The sequence below is a fragment of the Lynx canadensis genome, chromosome E2 (assembly GCF_007474595.2).
Source record: "Lynx canadensis isolate LIC74 chromosome E2, mLynCan4.pri.v2, whole genome shotgun sequence".
Lineage (NCBI taxonomy): Eukaryota > Metazoa > Chordata > Mammalia > Carnivora > Felidae > Lynx > Lynx canadensis.
The window spans coordinates 41,335,141-41,351,062 of NC_044317.1; the positions used below are offsets into that span (position 1 = coordinate 41,335,141).

A 15,922-nucleotide genomic window follows, 5' to 3' on the forward strand; every position below is an offset into this window, starting at 1 on the left:
GATGAAAAACAGTGAGCAAACAGAAAACAAAATGACAGGTACAACCTAACAAATCAATAATTACATTAAAGATAAATGATCTAACTACAACTACTTAAAGACAGAGATCGGTAGAGTGGGTTAAAGAAGCACAAGAACTTATTTCAAACACAACATTAAGAAGATTGAAAGTAAAACAAATTGGGAAAGATAACACTGTGCAAACATTAATCAAAAGAAAGTAGTAGTAGCTATATTAATATGAGATAAAGTAGGTGTCAGAGCAGAGAAAATTACCAGGACAAAAGGGTTATTATAACAAAAGGTTAATCTACCAAGAAGACATAGCAATCCTAAATATGTGTGCACTGAACAGTAGAGCTACAAAATATGTGAAGCAAAAACTGGCAGCCGAAAGGAGAACTAGACAAATCCACAAATAAGTTGAGGACCTCAACACCCCTCTTTCAACAACTGATAAAACAGAAGATCATTAAGGATATAGTACTTAACACCATCAAGGAACAGGATGTAATCAACATTTATAGAACACCACACCCAATAACAGCAGAAGAGCCAATGGATTGAATCAATAGAGTCAAACTAGAAATCAGTACAGAAAGGTTAAAAAAAAAATTCTAATACTTAGAAACTAAACAACACACTTCTAAATAACCTATGGGTCAAAGAACATCAATATCTATGGTCTCAAAGCCTTGAGATGACACTGAACTCAGTGACAAAAGGCAACCTTGTCATATCAAACCTGTAGGATACAGCTAAAGCAACAATAAAGAGAAATGTATCACATTAGAAAAGAGGAAACATCTGAAATCAGTAAGCTCCTACCTTAAGAAATTAGAAAAAGAAGAGCAAAATAAACCCGAGACAAGCAAAAGGAAGAAAATAATAAAAGCAGAAATCCGTGAAATTGAAACATAAAAGCAATAGAGAAAATCCGTGAAATAAAAAGCTAGTTCTTGGGGTGCCTGGCTGGCTCAGTTGGTGTAGTATGCAACTCTTAATCTCGGGGTTGTGGGTTCAAGCCCCACGCTAGGTGTAGAGATTATTTTTTAAAAAAATCTTAAAAGCTAGTTCTTTCAAAAGCAAAATTACAAACCTCTAGCCAGACCTCATAATGGCCTTGGAGCATTAGAAACTCAATCTCAACTCATTTTGATACCAAAGTTTGAGTCTCTGTTCTAGCCTGTATTATAGCATAGTTAATTAAGAGCACAGATTCTGGAACCGGACCACCTAGGTTTGAGTGAGTTGATATATTTGAATCATTTAGAACAAAACTGCCTGGTATTTTATGAATGTTACACAAATGTTAACCATGGCTAATTCAAAATGATTATGGAGAGGGGCACCTGGGTGGCTCAGTCAGTTAAGTGTCTGACTTCAACTCAGGTCACGATCTCGCAGTTCGTGAGTTCTAGTCCTGCATCGGGCTCTGTGCTTACAGCTCAGAGCCTGGAGCCTGCTTCGGATTCTGTGTGTGTCTCTCTCTCTGCCTGTCCCCCACTCATGCTCTGTCTCTCTGTCTCAAAAATAAACATTAAAAAAAATTTTTTTTAAATGATTATAGAGAGCAGGAGCAAGACCCACTGAAGAAAATTCCAGTTACTCTACATAGAAAGAATATATTACTGCTACCTCGTTTCTAAACTCTACTGGACTAATAAAATCTGAGAACAAACATCAGATCTACCACTGATAATTTAGGACTTTCTAATATGCAGTACTACTCAATGTTACATTCCGGCGGCTCACTAGCAATGTTTCTTACGAACCTTGAATATCATTACATTTATAAAACCATACAACCTTGTTGTAACACAAACTGTTCTTTTTTCTAGAAGTATGCCTATTTGACCCAAAAACTGGCAATACCAGAAAACACCATAACTCAAAAAGGCAAACAAAAAATTGTTTTCTTTTTTTAAAATGTATTCGTGAGTGATTTGTTATCCTTAAAGAGGATAATGAGAAAAATATTTGCACTCCAGTAGGAAAGAGAGCAAAAAATACAAATACTTCCTAGAAGGAAAAGCAGCAAAAAGAATAAAATACTTTGATATAACTTGAACAAAAGAATTGCAAACTTTCTTCTACACTGCAAGCTACAAAACATTGAAAGTTTTAAAGACCAACATAAGTTAGAAGGATACTCATGTTTATGGATTGGAAGGCTTACTATTTTTAAAATGACAGTACTCCTAAATTGATGTACAGATTCAACACAATTTCTCTCAGAATCCCAGGTGATTTTTTTTTTTTTTTGCAGAAATTGACAAGCCAATCTTAAAATTCATGGGAAAAACCAAGGGACCCAGAATAGTTGAAGCAGCCATGAAAAAGAGGAATAAAGTTGGGAGACTCACACTTTCCAATTTCAGAACTTATTTCCAAGCTACAGTAATTGAGACAGTGTGATACTGGTAGGAGGACAGACATAAATCAGTGGAATAAAATTGAAAGACCAGAAATAAGTCTTCACCAAAAATAAACAGTCAATTGATTTTCAACAAGGGAGCCAAGATAATTATGGAGAAAGAATAATCTTTTCAGCAAATGGTGCTGGAATAACTGGATATCCACATGTGAAAGAATTAAGTCAGATCCCTCCCTCCCAACCCCCCCCCCCCACATACAATAATTAACTCAAAGTACAGCAAAGACCTACTTTAAGAGCTAAAGCTATAAAACATGGAGAAGACAGGAAAAATTCTTCATGACCTTGGAGTAGGCCAAGCCTTCTTACAAGGATCAGCACCAAAAGCATGAGTGACTAAAGAACATGGGTGAATTGGACTTCATCAAACTTAAAAACTTTTGTGTTTCAAAACAAATCATCGAAGTGAAAAGACAGCTCACAAAATGGGAGAGAATATTTGCAAATCCTCTATCTGATAATGCACTTCCAGGATATATAAAGAACTCTTTCAGCTCTTTCAATAATAAATACGGGCAAAAGATTGGATAGACAATTCGAGAAGATATGTAAATGTCCAGTAAGCACATGAAAAGATGCTCAGCATCATTACTCACTAGGGAAATAAGTCAAAACCAAAATAAGATACACTTTCACCCCCACTCACATGGCTAAAACCTAAAAACAGCAACAAAGACAGATGATAAGCATTGGCAAGGATGTGAAGATGTTAGAACTCTCATTGCTGGAGGGATATATAGAAGGGTGCAGCCTCTTTGGAAAACAATTTAGCACTGGCTCACATGTTAAACATAGAGTTGCCACACGATCAGCAATTCCACTGCTAGGTAACATACCCAAGAGCAATGAAAACCTATATCCGCATAAAAATTTGTACCTGAATGTTCATAGCAGCGTGATTCAGAATGGCCAGAAAGTGGAAACTACCAAAATGCCCATCACTTGATGAATGGGGTAAACAAAATGTGGTACAACGGAATATTATTCAACTGTCAAAATTTAGAATGAAGCACTGATACATGCTACAACATGAAGGAACCTTGAAAAAACACTGTGCTACGAAGCCAGTCACACAAAAACAAATATTGTGTGGTTCCACTTGTATGGAATGTCAAAATATGCCAATCCTTAGAGGCAGAAAGTAGATTGGTGTTGGATAGGAATGATGGGAAGGAAATAAGGAGTGAGGACCTACAAAAAAAAAAAAAAGGAGTTACAGCTAATGGCTATGGAATTTGGGGGGACTGGGGAGATGATGAGGATATCTTAAAATTAGATTTTGGTGATGTTTGCACAACTGTTAATACTAAAAGTCAGGAATTGTGCCCTTTAAAAAGGTGAATTTTATGGCATGTGAATTCTATCTCAGTAAAGCTATTAAAAAAGAATAACTATTCCTTCGCTATCTAGTAATTGTACTTTTAGGAATCTGTCCTAAGGAAATGCATTCATTCATTTGTCCCTCCAATATTTATTGAGTGTCACTGTCCTAGTGGGTGTTGTTTTAGGTGCTAGCTATACAACAATGAACAAATTAAGGAGCTACGGAAGCCTCCCCACCCCCACACCTTATCCATGTTTTCAGTTATGTGAGGTCAGCCACGGTGAGAAGCAGATAATCCACCTCTGACCTATAGCCAGAATGACAGTAGTAGCCCGATTCAATGTCACATGCCTGCATCACTCACCTTATTTCATTCATCTCATCACGTAGGCATTTTATCATATCACAAGAAAAAGGGTGAGTGCAGTTTAAGAAGATATTTTGAGAGAGACTACATTCCCATAAATCTTGTACAGTATATTGTTACAATGGGTCTATTTTATTATTGGTTACTGTTGTTAATCTCTTACTGTGCCTAATTTATAAGTTAAACTTTATCATCATGTACAGGAGAAAACATACTATGTATCCATCCATTCAGTGCATTCATGGTTTCAGGCACGACTAGGCAGGAGCCCACTGGGATCTTGGAACAGATCCCTCGCAGATAAGGGTGGAGGAGTGTAATCAGATACAATGATTTGAGGACTTTTTCAAAAGGATGTCCATAATAACATTAACTTCAACAATAATAAAAAGCTGGGAACAAATGATCCACTGGCAGACAAATTACGGCATATGGTAGAATGTTATGTAACCATTTAAAATTAAGTTTTCACAGAACAGTCATTGATGTGAGAAAATGATACAATATAATGTGAAATAAGGAAAATGCCACATGAAATATCCTACCACCACTATGAAATCAATATTATTTCTGTAGGTAATGCCCACTTTTCTATCCATTATTGTTTCTTTTTTTATGTTTTCCTAAATCTCCTATAATGAAATATTGTGCCTTTATAATCCTAAAATCCACATTTCTGTGAACAACCAAGCAAAAGCACTGAACCGTTGCAGGTGTTGCCTTCTAAATGCTTGTTATAGGTTTGTTTCCTTTGAAGTTAAGAAAACAAAGCTATGAGGGAAATCTGGTTTGCTGCTGAATGAAAGTGGGATTTTTCATATGCCGATATGAATATGGAATTGTCCAATCTCAAAGAGGAGAGAAAGTATCAACTCGTTATTAGAGGCTGTCAGTTTTTCTTTGTGGCATATTTTCTGTGTTCAAGTTGGTGGAGTTTTGCTTCTTTCAGTATCCACCTGTCAACAATTCTTACACACCGAGAGCTGTCGTTAGCGAGTGCTCATTATGTGCTAGGCATTTTAAAACAGTACCACATCCGGTCCTTCCGCCAGGCCTCACGGCAACTCTGAGGAAGGTGTAAACATCCCTCTTTTGCACATGAACCAGTTCCAGCACATGAAGGTCACACAGCTGGTTTATGTCAGAATCCGCAAGCTAGCACAGATGCTATTGACCCCAGTTGTGGGTTTTGGTTTTTTTTTTTTAATGTTTATTTATTTTTGAGAGAGAGACAGAGCATGAGCGAGAGGGAGAGACCCAGAATCCAAAACAGGCTCCAGGCTCAGCTGTCAGGACAGAGCCCGACGTGGGGCTCGAACCTGCCGACTGCGAAATCACAACCTGAGTGCAAGTCAGACGCTTAACTCACTGAGCCACCCAGGTGCCCCGACCCCAGTCGTGTTCTTGACTGCTGCGCTGTGCCACCTGCTAGAGACCCCCCGAAGTGGAAAGTCGAAGGCCTTGCTCCAGGAGGGCTTTTCAGCCTGATGGAATCAGGTGCACACACAGAGAAAAGGAAGCAATAGGATAGTCTGGAGTGTGGAAAATTCGGAAATAACAGAACACCAGAAGATTCTGTACATAGTAACTGTAAGAGAATTTAGAAGGAAATTGCGGACTGCATTTGCCCATTTCCAGAATATGTTTATGCCATTGTCTGCTTCCTCTACTTCATATTATCTGTTTGTTTCTTCTTTAACTAATGTTACAAGGTTTAAAATGCAGTATATTATGGGGCGCCTGGGTGGCTCAGTCGGTTAAGCGTCCGACTTCAGCGCAGGTCACGATCTCACGGTCCGTGAGTTCGAGCCCCGCGTCGGGCTCTGGGCTGACGGCTTGGATCCTGGAGCCTGCTTCTGATTCTGTGTCTCCCTCTCTCTCTGCCCCTCCCCTGTTTATGCTCTGTCTCTCTGTCTCAAAAATAAATAAATGTTAAAAAAAATTTAAAAAAAATAAAAAATAAATAAATAAAATGCAGTATATTAAAAGGTAAATAAGCATGATGTGTATGATTTTGGTTTTTAGATGGAATTGCTTGAAGCTAGGTGTGCTTTCTGCTTTATTTGTAACTTGAAATGTATCCAGCCGGCTAGTTACCCACGTGCCAGCATGCGGTAGGCTTCTGATAAAGTCTTTAACCACCTAATCTTTGCTTGTTGCAGGCGACATGGCTGTATGGCATACAAATGACAGGCTTGCTCTTGGTGTGCATTCTTCAGTTTTTTAATTCTATGATTCTTGGATCATTGCTGATCAGTTTTAATCTTTCAGTATTAATTGCAAGAAAACTTCAGGTAGGACATTATTTTTGTCCTTTAAGCGAACTCTTTTTTAAATTGTGTGGTTGCTTGGGCCTTATTTTTATACAGCACACAAAGGAAAATGTATGACCAGATTCCCACTGAAAAGCACCGGACCCATTATTTAGGGGTTTTTTGTTTTGGTTTGGTTTTTGGTTTTGTTTGTTTGTTTGTTGTTTTTATGTGCACGGTGTAGCATCTCTGTTTTCACGCCTTCTGATGTGCCACCCCTTGTTTTGACATTTACTTTTGTCTTAGAGAATTGGAATCTCAGTTCAGGGATTAGCCAGAGATGCTTATTTGAATGCATGCCATTGATTTAAACCTGAAACGAAGAAGAAAAACTTTTTTACTTCTGGGGTGTGTGAATTCAAGAGTAAGAAGAACCTGTTGCTGGGGGATGTATGTTCATCCCAGTGTCTTTCGAGTTGCGGGATGCCTTATTATTGGTGACACGGTAGCACTACTCCCTACCGCAGCGTTCCATATCATGGTATTGATTTTTAAGTGAATTTAGATTAACTCTGAGAATTTTGAGAATCCAGATACATACATTCAGAAATAAGGGGACATTCCTAGAGTGTCACATTTGGAAACACTGACCTGATATTTTGGTTTTGTTAAAGAATTCAAATCTCTTAAAGTTACATGAGATTTGTTTTTCTTCACATGACGTCACAAGGCCTGTTTTCTTTTTCATAAGCATATGAGAAACATTTCTCATAAGTACTTTTATATCAAGAAGCTGTTTTACCTTCTGCTTTAGGAAGAAAATATCCTGTCATGGACAAGCTGTCACAAAGATTTTTTTTAAAAAGGCTTCAGTTGATGATCTAAAACAGTAGTTCTCATTCATCCTTCTAACTTTAGTTATAAATAAACATCATGCCTATTTAATTCTTCAAAATTATTAGATATTATTATATTTGATGATCTGTAAAGTTAATCTGACAGTTATAAGAAGACTATTATAAAGAGCACAGTTTATCTTTTATTATACTGGTAGGTCTTTAATTTGCTGTGTCGTCTGTGATACATGAATTAATGGTTAAATGACCACAAGATTTGTTCAGTCAGTGTATCCTGAGTACCTCCTGGCAGACTCCATACTCTAGTTGCAAAGGTCTAAAAAAAGAGACTAGGACAGTTTTCTGACATTATGAAGCTTATTAAGGGATTCATTTACATTTATATTAGACATTTACAAACATTAAGACAGTATATAACCTCGTGAAAAGTAGGTGATATTTTCCACATATTTTCCCAGTATGTTGCATGATCTCATGTTTTAAATCCTTAAGTAATCTCATCTTAAATGTCTCTGAAGTAATTTAAGAATTAAGACTCAGCTGTTTTCATTTCTAGAAAAATCTGAAAACTGGAAGCTTCCTTAATAGGCTGGGGAAACTATTATTACATTTATTTGCAGTTTTATGCTTGACACTTTTTCTCAACAACATTATTAAGGTAGGTTAATAAAATGACATTTAATTTATGAATTAAAGTTACCTAAAGAATGACCAGTTCTCCTTTTAACAAGCTCAGTTTTCACTTTGTTTCTGAAACAGTTATTCTCTATCTCAGTCATTGATTTCTGCTCATTTTTTAAATATGTTCTAACTTGAACTCACTTTTTGAGTTACTACACTTTTTAAAAGCTCAACTTTAAAGGCATTAAACGAGTGTCTCTCTAATTTTAAAAAATTCTACTTTTTAGAGAGCGTTTTCTTGCACTACGGTACAAAGAAAAAGGTGACATGATTTTCACTGGGTTAAGTTGATAGATGAACAGGCAGGGCGCCTGGCTGTCTCAGCTGGTGAAGCGTGCAACTCTTGGTCTCGGGGTCGTCAGTTCGAGCCCCACGGTAGGTATAGAAGATTACTTAAAACAAAAGAAAAGAAGAGAGAGAAACTAGCTTGACTGTTGGAACCACAGTGATTTATTGAAACGATTTTGCCCCTCCTGGCAGGCTGGTTTCAGGGCAGGAGACATCCGCATGTACGTTGGCAGTCCCTCTTCCTGTCTGTTGACTCTCAGAGACTCTCACTCATCCGGCCACATTAAACACTTCCACTCCAGGTCCTTGTCGCTAGTTCTTAAACCCCACACAGTTCAGTACTTATCAAAAGCTTACTTGAGCTGAGCAATCAGCGTTTCCGAAAGATTGGCTGAAAGATATTCGGTTCACCCATTCCCCCACTCTAGACATTTAGTCATCCGTGCCTGAGTGAAGCCAGTAGAGCGCTGCATGCCTGGACCATTGATTCTTGACTTCCCAAAGAATACCATCTATTGAGTCATACTTGATGTCTTGCCAGCTACATACAATGAGAGGAATTAGAAAAAATTCGTCTTTGAGACTCCTGCTGTTTTTACTGTACCCATGGGGAAAATTTCTCTTGAGTCTCAGTCTTAGGAGTGTTAGGATCTGTTTTGAGCAACTAGTTTGTTTTAATCTTATGACCTGTGCTTTTATCTCCCTCTGCATTTGCTAGTAGAATGTGTAAGCCCAGATTTGCAGCTCATCTCTAGCAAATGTATTTTATGTACTAACCTCACTTCTGGATTCATTTTACTTTCTTTTCTATCTTCATTTTCCTTTTGATAGACTTTCTTGACCGATTTATGTTATATGGATTTTTGTAAAGCGTATGTTAAAAATAAAATGATGTGAATTAAAATCCTAACCACTAATGATATGCGCTGGCATTTGTTCACTCTGGGGGCCACCACTGAGCCTTCAGTTGTCATTGCGTGAATGAGTCTTCTATCAATTGTGTCTCCAGACAGAGACCCCAAAGCCAGAGAGGCCCTGTGGGCTCTATACCTGTTTGAGGTCTCAGATCATCAAATTATTGGTTTTCTGATAAAAAAAAAAATTGTACTCACCTGGCTTCAGCCATCTCCTCCCTGAGACCAAAGAAGCTCATCTTTTATCTATTTTACGTGTTGAACTTCTTTATAAGGTTGAAAAAAGTGATTCTGCTTATAAAAAGGGGGGGCAGAATGAAGGAGTGTAAAAGTCACTCAGAATTCCTCATTTCTGACAACTATTGAGAACATTTGCTATAAACACACACACACACACACACACACACACACACACACACGCACGCAGTCCTGTGAAACTGGACACCAGATGTATGTATTCATTGGGAAATTATCAGGAAATCATGCATAAGGCGCTAATAGTAATTTTCGTTTTCTCCCTCCCTGATAGAAAATTCTTAATCTGAAGTCAGACGAACACATATTTAAATTTCTGAAGGCAAAATTTGGGTTTGGAGCAACAAGGTATGGCTGAATTTAAATTATGTTTGCTTTTTTATATTAAATCAGCAGGGACTTTCAAACTTCATAGTGCCTTGCTACTATTACAGCAGGGACTTTCAAACTTCATAGTGCCTTGAACTATTAATTCCAGGCTCATTTTGAGGAAAAATGTGTGGTTTACTTATCTTGTTTTGAATTTAATATTTTGCCTTTTCATTTGTTCCCTAGAGATTTTGATGCAAATCTGTATCTGTGTGAAGAAGCATTTGGCCTCTTACCTTTTAATACATTTGGAAGGCTCTCAGATACTCTACTTTTTTACGCTTACATATTTGTTCTGTCCATCACAGTGATGGCAGCGTTAGCAGTCGCCTTCCATAATCTCAGGTATGGCGTGTTTCGGAAGCCTATGCTGTGCTTTAATGAACTTGCTCTCTGTTGCCGAAAAAGTGCTCGGTTGAAAATCAATCTATCAGACACAGATGCGGTATTGTGCAGCTGAAAGGGGGGACGTAGCCAGTTTAGATTGGACTCCACTCAGTCATTAACGATGGACCAGCTAAGAGATAGCAAAAAGCAGGCAACACCGAACAGGCTGTCCCCTTTGAGCCCTTCCCGTATGCCCCTTTCTATAGACACAGGATACTCAGAGGACTTACTCTTCAGGGTTTGTGGGAAGTAAATAAGTTAAAATGACATACAGTGCTTAGAATGGTGCCTCACGCCTGGAACATTCTGTACATTTTATATGTCATTAGCTCATATTACTATTAGTGACTCATAGTCTCTCTTTGGTTCTCATTGTTAGTTTTCCTGTTGTTTTTCTGCCTTTCTTTGTCTAGCTGCCTTTTTTATTTCTCATGAAGTATCAAGAGTTAACTGTTGTTTTGTTGCATGTTGTTAAAGGCTTGTAAAGTTGGAGTCCACCAAAGTCTTCAGCAATAATTGGCTGTTTCTAAAAATTTAACATGTCTACTAATCTGCTAAAAGAAAGAGCCAGGGAGTATAAAGACTTTTTAAAAACGTGTGGAATACCTACCTACAAGGCTGATGGAGGGCTTCTGCATTTACTGTCCGTGTTAAATTGAAAGAAAATTAAGTGTAAGAAATTGAAGCTGCTGTCATTTGTGAAAACTTAATGAAGCTCAGAAGGAAGCCCTTTTTCTCCATAGTTATCTTGCCAATTAAGGTGCTGGTGGGCTGTGATTCGCAGCCACCGGAGAGCTGTGCTGGAGAAGGGCATTAAAATGAGTCCAGATCAGTTGAGATGTTTTATGATTATTAAGAGAGTGAAGCAACATTGAACCATGAAAATACTTCATTGACTATAAACTATTTTAGTATCTTTCAGAAGTGTTCTTAGCCTGATCTCTAGCCCAAGATAAAATCCAGCCCTGTGAAAATAGATGGAAATTATTCTAGACAGTGTAATTTAATATTATTCCAGACACGCCAAGTGTCGGCAGGACTCTAGACTGCATGCAAAGCAGGAAGTTGAGTTGGCCTGCAGTATTTTGTGAAAATGTCTGCCATGCTCAGTGTGAATCTAGGAGCCGTCTCTGCAGGCTGACTTGGTGTATGATTGTGGGTGAGGTTTTAGAACATCCTCATCTACGACGTAGGGGTATTAGAACCTTATTAGAGGAAAAGTACTACATTAATTAAAGTAATTTAAGAATAATGGTATCTTAAGATGAACTTCTAAGTAATTTGAAGGATATTTTATCAATGCCAAGTATTTAAAATATTTCTACCATCTTAATACTAGGAAGGATGATACTATTCTGTTCATGCAACACATCTGTGTTGGTGTAAAGGCTACGACTGAAAAGGAATTAACTCATGGGCTCTATATTCATGGGATTAATATGAGCTTTCCAGCTTGGCCAGGGAGATGGGGAGAAGTGTTGCAGAATTCTCTCAGGTATCAGGGGAAAATGAGAACATATGTTCTTGTCTGGAGCAACCTTTTAGTAGCAACATAGAAGCCAGGGTTTGGGTTGTAATATATGACACCTAAGTAAAGATTACTACCAGTGGTGAAAATTACCTTAGAATACCAGTTTAATTTTCATATGTATCTAGGGTGGTTGACAGGATTTCTAGGGAAGAATAGTTTTCTAGTTACATGGAAGCCTCCTACGTATCCAGGTGTGTTGGATTTTATGAAGGCTAAGTGGGGCCTTTACAAGGCATTGCTTTTATCTGAAACTGATGGCACTTCCTGTTGTTTCCTTATGCCCTTGACAACACACTGGACGACATCCAAACCCACTCGTCCATCTCAGCATCTCTAAAGTGGGGACCACCAGAGATGACAGTATGTGCCTCCCCGGTGTGACCCAGTTTAGAGTACAGCAGGTCCCCCATGGAGTATTCTTGCCAAAATAAATGAACCTGACTCTAATAATTAACCTCTAGATCTAATTATAAGTTTATAAGCAGGGTGGGCATAGAGAAACATATTAAACACCACCACAAGGAGAAAATCAGCCAAATCCAGAAGGTGGAAGTAGTTACAGGACAAATGACATTTCTTTCGGCCAATAAACAGCCTCAAAGCAGAGGATCCTTGTTTTGACTGAGAGATAACTTAAAGAGACGTTGATGAAATGCAGTGTGAAAGCTTAGGGTCCTAATTCAAAGAAACCACCTGAAAAAAGCAATGGCAGCACATGGGAAATAGAATACAAAGTGGGTGTTACGTGATAAGGAATTATTGTTAATATTATGGGTGTAATTACTTTAACATGGCCATATTTGATTTTAAAAAATCACGTCAGACATCTGTAATGAGGTATTGATAGGTTAAAATGTGATCATTTGTTCATAAAGGAACTGAATTCCAAGTTTATGGACACATTTTTATTTTTTCTTATTTATGAAAACTTACAAAATACTAGCAACTCATGAAATATCTTTAAAGATATCTTTATCTTTTTGACTCCAGAAGACTATTTTTCCTATTTTCTTATAAAGGGTTGAAGTACTCTAAATTTTTACTTACAATGAAATTTGTTAAATTTTAGTTAGTGATGCATTTTAACACTTTTAGCTTCACAAATTCAAAATTGATTAATGCTGACTCATTTTGTCTTAGAGCAATAATACATTTCTAAATATATGAAGGGATGAGTTTCTAAATACATTTGTATATATATGAAAGCGTAAATCTTTTAAAAAGATTTACCTAACTTACAGTTATGTATCCAGTTTCAATTTTGTATGTGTGCTGTTTTATTCAGTGATTCCGCAAATCAACAATCCATGGGTCAAATGGGAAAGTGCACGATCATCCTGAAACCAGAAACTGCCTACAACTTAATACATACCATTCTGTTTGGATTCTTGGCATTGAGTACGATGAGGTATTTTGTCTTATCTGTTTGCTTGATTAATGTTTTTATGTGACCATTCTTTACCTGACATATTTTAGCAATGTAACTTGGAAACTGACGGGCATCTTCATTGATAATTATGGTTGCCATAAAATTTTTCTTGTTTGCTACCTTTTCCAGTACAAAATATTATTAATAACCACTTTTTTCCTAATTACCCAGATTCGTCTATTCTTACCTATATGATGGTTCTCAAAAGGCAGTGAAACTCGTAACTGATCCTTTGGCAGACGGTTCCTGCACAGCCTCAGTTAGATTTTCCTGTCCCAGACGGTGCAACTGTCTCACACCGCGGGTCTCTCCACGGCTGGCTGGCACTTGCTGACCTTTGCCTGTTTCTTTTCCTACAGAATGAAGTACCTCTGGACGTCACACATGTGTGTGTTTGCATCGTTTGGCTTATGCAGCCCTGAAATATGGGAGTTACTCCTGAAGTTGATCCATCTTTATAACCCAAAGAGGGTCAGTGCTATTATCCCTTTTAGTTTGATGACTTTCAGGATTTCTTTCCTACCAATTATTGTTGTTTTCAGTAGTTGCCCCTCCATCGGTCCAATGAAACAGATACTAAAATTTGAGGCAGAAAATAGATAACTGGCACCTTATGGTTTTCTCCCGTCTAAGTACTAACCAGGCCCAACCCTGCTTAGCTTCCAAGATCAGACGAGATCGGGCGCATTCAGGCTGGCGTGGCCGTAGACCTTAGGATTTTCTAAGGAGTTATTTCTAAAATAATTTTATTCTTAATTTTAGTTTTTAAATTATTTATTTTTTCCCAAACCATTGGCTAGATTTGCTTATTATACTGAACTTGGAAATACTGTAAAGCACACAAGGAAAAATTACAAATCCTCAAGAACTCCATTATCCAGTTATCACTATTATTATAATAAATTATCCTTAAAACAAATATTAATAACGGGGGATAGGAAAACACAAATATGAATAAGCATATGGTTATGGTTAATAGCCTATAGCTGCAGTTTTGAATTGTTCTCCCGTGTGAACTCACAAGGTGGCAATGGAGTAGAAGCTACAAGTATCTCATGAGTGATTGGGACCCTTACGTTGACCCAGTTGTCTGGCATATTGGAGACTCATGCTCCGTGAAATCACATTTTTGTTGCTTTAAAAAGAATGGGTCCTATGTTTACAAAACAAAACTGTAAGGCCAAAGTGTTCAAAATACCTGTGATCTAAATAATGTCTTTCTTATATAGATATGTATAATGCGATATTCAGTACCGATATTAATACTGCTGTATCTGTGCTATAAGGTAAGACTGATTTTCCTCATTGTTGCCATTAATCAGTTTAGCAGAATAATTGCTTTGACTCTGTACTCTGTATGTTACTGGCAAATAGAATGGTTTGTGGAGGTTACAGACCTCTCCTTGGCTTCTTATGAAGCCACCTGGCATTGATAGGAAAACCCATCTATTTCCCAAATAGTATTTAACAAGTAAAAACATTGTAGCAAAAACGACTACAGGTTAATTTTTCTGATTAACTTTGGTTTTGACTTACTATTCCGCTGATGCAAATTCCGAAAGATGTTTTCAGACCTATGTTGAGGTAAATTAAGTAGAAAAATAATTCCCTGTTACCTGCTTTAGAGAGAGTAAGAGATCCTAAAATGCATCTTACTTTAACCTACATATTTTATTAGATGCTTAAAATCACTTTGTAAGAGGCTGGGCATATGTAAGTAAGTACAGTCCCAGGCTAGCCTCGTTATCTGTCCTTCAGTTTCAATAGGAAATAAGGAAATTCCTCATATTCTCAGTTGACTAACTTCTGAAATAGCTTTAACTGTGCTTCAGTTCTGAGAATCCTTCGTAAGAGACAGGGAGTCGCCAGTCAGACGGACGATTTGGTGACTCTTGACACATCTTTGAGATTTAGAGGCTTGAATCAGTACCCGGGCAGGGAGCCCAGACTACGCCATCCAACTGAGCTTTTACCCTCTCTTTTTAAACAATCTTACACATATTCTTAAGTTTAGATTTTTTCCTTCAAATTTGGTTTTATGTCAGAACGAACAGTAGATCTCATCCTCTACTGTGTATCGCCCCTCATTTGGGAGGGAGTCTCAAGGGAGGAGGGGGCTCAGCCACGGGGAGGATTAGCGATTGCAGCTCAGCTTTGGGTTTGGCTTATCCTTTCATGTAAGATTTTACTCAAAGCCAGAGGTTTTAGGCTAAAAATAATATGTGATAATCACACTCTTGGATGATTCTGCTGTAAATATTTCAAAAAATCATGCTCTATCATGTTCCTATCCATCAAGACATTTATTGTCATAGGCAGAGCACTGTGCTAACTCAGATACTAGAAAACCTAGAAATAGGTTATTTCTACCACCCTGCCCCTGGGAATTTTCTTGCTCTGATGTAAATAAATGAAACTTCTTTAAAACATCTGGAAAGCAAAAACGGAAGATTAAGTAGAATTTACGTTTAATAAGGAATGAGGTAACTTCCCCTCTGCACGTTGGTTCTGGGTGATAAACCCCCTCCTCCCAGAGAAGACAGAGCTCACCACGTTTCTGGTCTCACGCTAAAGATGTATGCACACGGTAGCAGTCTTTTTTCCACAGCCTCTCTGTGTGTAGGCTGAGTTCTTCCATGTCTCAGCTGTGTATTTGGAATTGTGTTCATTTTTTACAGCTATTTGAGGACTTCAGTCTCTTGTTCTTGGCAAAACTGAGGAAGGGCATTCTAGAAGAAATAAACTACGCTATATGGCATTGGGTCTCAAAGTGTGGTCCCCAGACAAGCAACATCAGCATCACCTGGGAACTTGTTAGAAATACAGATGTT

The 15,922-nt window shown here is 37.8% G+C and overlaps 1 protein-coding gene across 6 annotated transcripts in view; it reads left to right on the forward strand.

The window, feature by feature from the left end:
- The window catches only part of DPY19L3 (dpy-19 like C-mannosyltransferase 3), a 77,728-nt gene that overhangs the window by 42,858 nt on the left and 18,948 nt on the right, over positions 1-15,922 (forward strand). For 4 of the 6 annotated variants that reach the window (XM_030299626.1, XM_032591505.1, XM_030299625.1 and 1 more), the window contains 7 exons: positions 6,291-6,422; positions 7,794-7,895; positions 9,650-9,723; positions 9,931-10,089; positions 12,948-13,070; positions 13,451-13,562; positions 14,321-14,377. In XM_030299626.1, the coding sequence (XP_030155486.1) occupies positions 6,291-6,422; positions 7,794-7,895; positions 9,650-9,723; positions 9,931-10,089; positions 12,948-13,070; positions 13,451-13,562; positions 14,321-14,377 (759 nt within the window). The remainder of the gene's footprint in view (positions 1-6,290; positions 6,423-7,793; positions 7,896-9,649; positions 9,724-9,930; positions 10,090-12,947; positions 13,071-13,450; positions 13,563-14,320; positions 14,378-15,922) is intronic. The other 2 variants (XM_030299627.1, XM_030299629.1) reach the window with 2 other exon arrangements.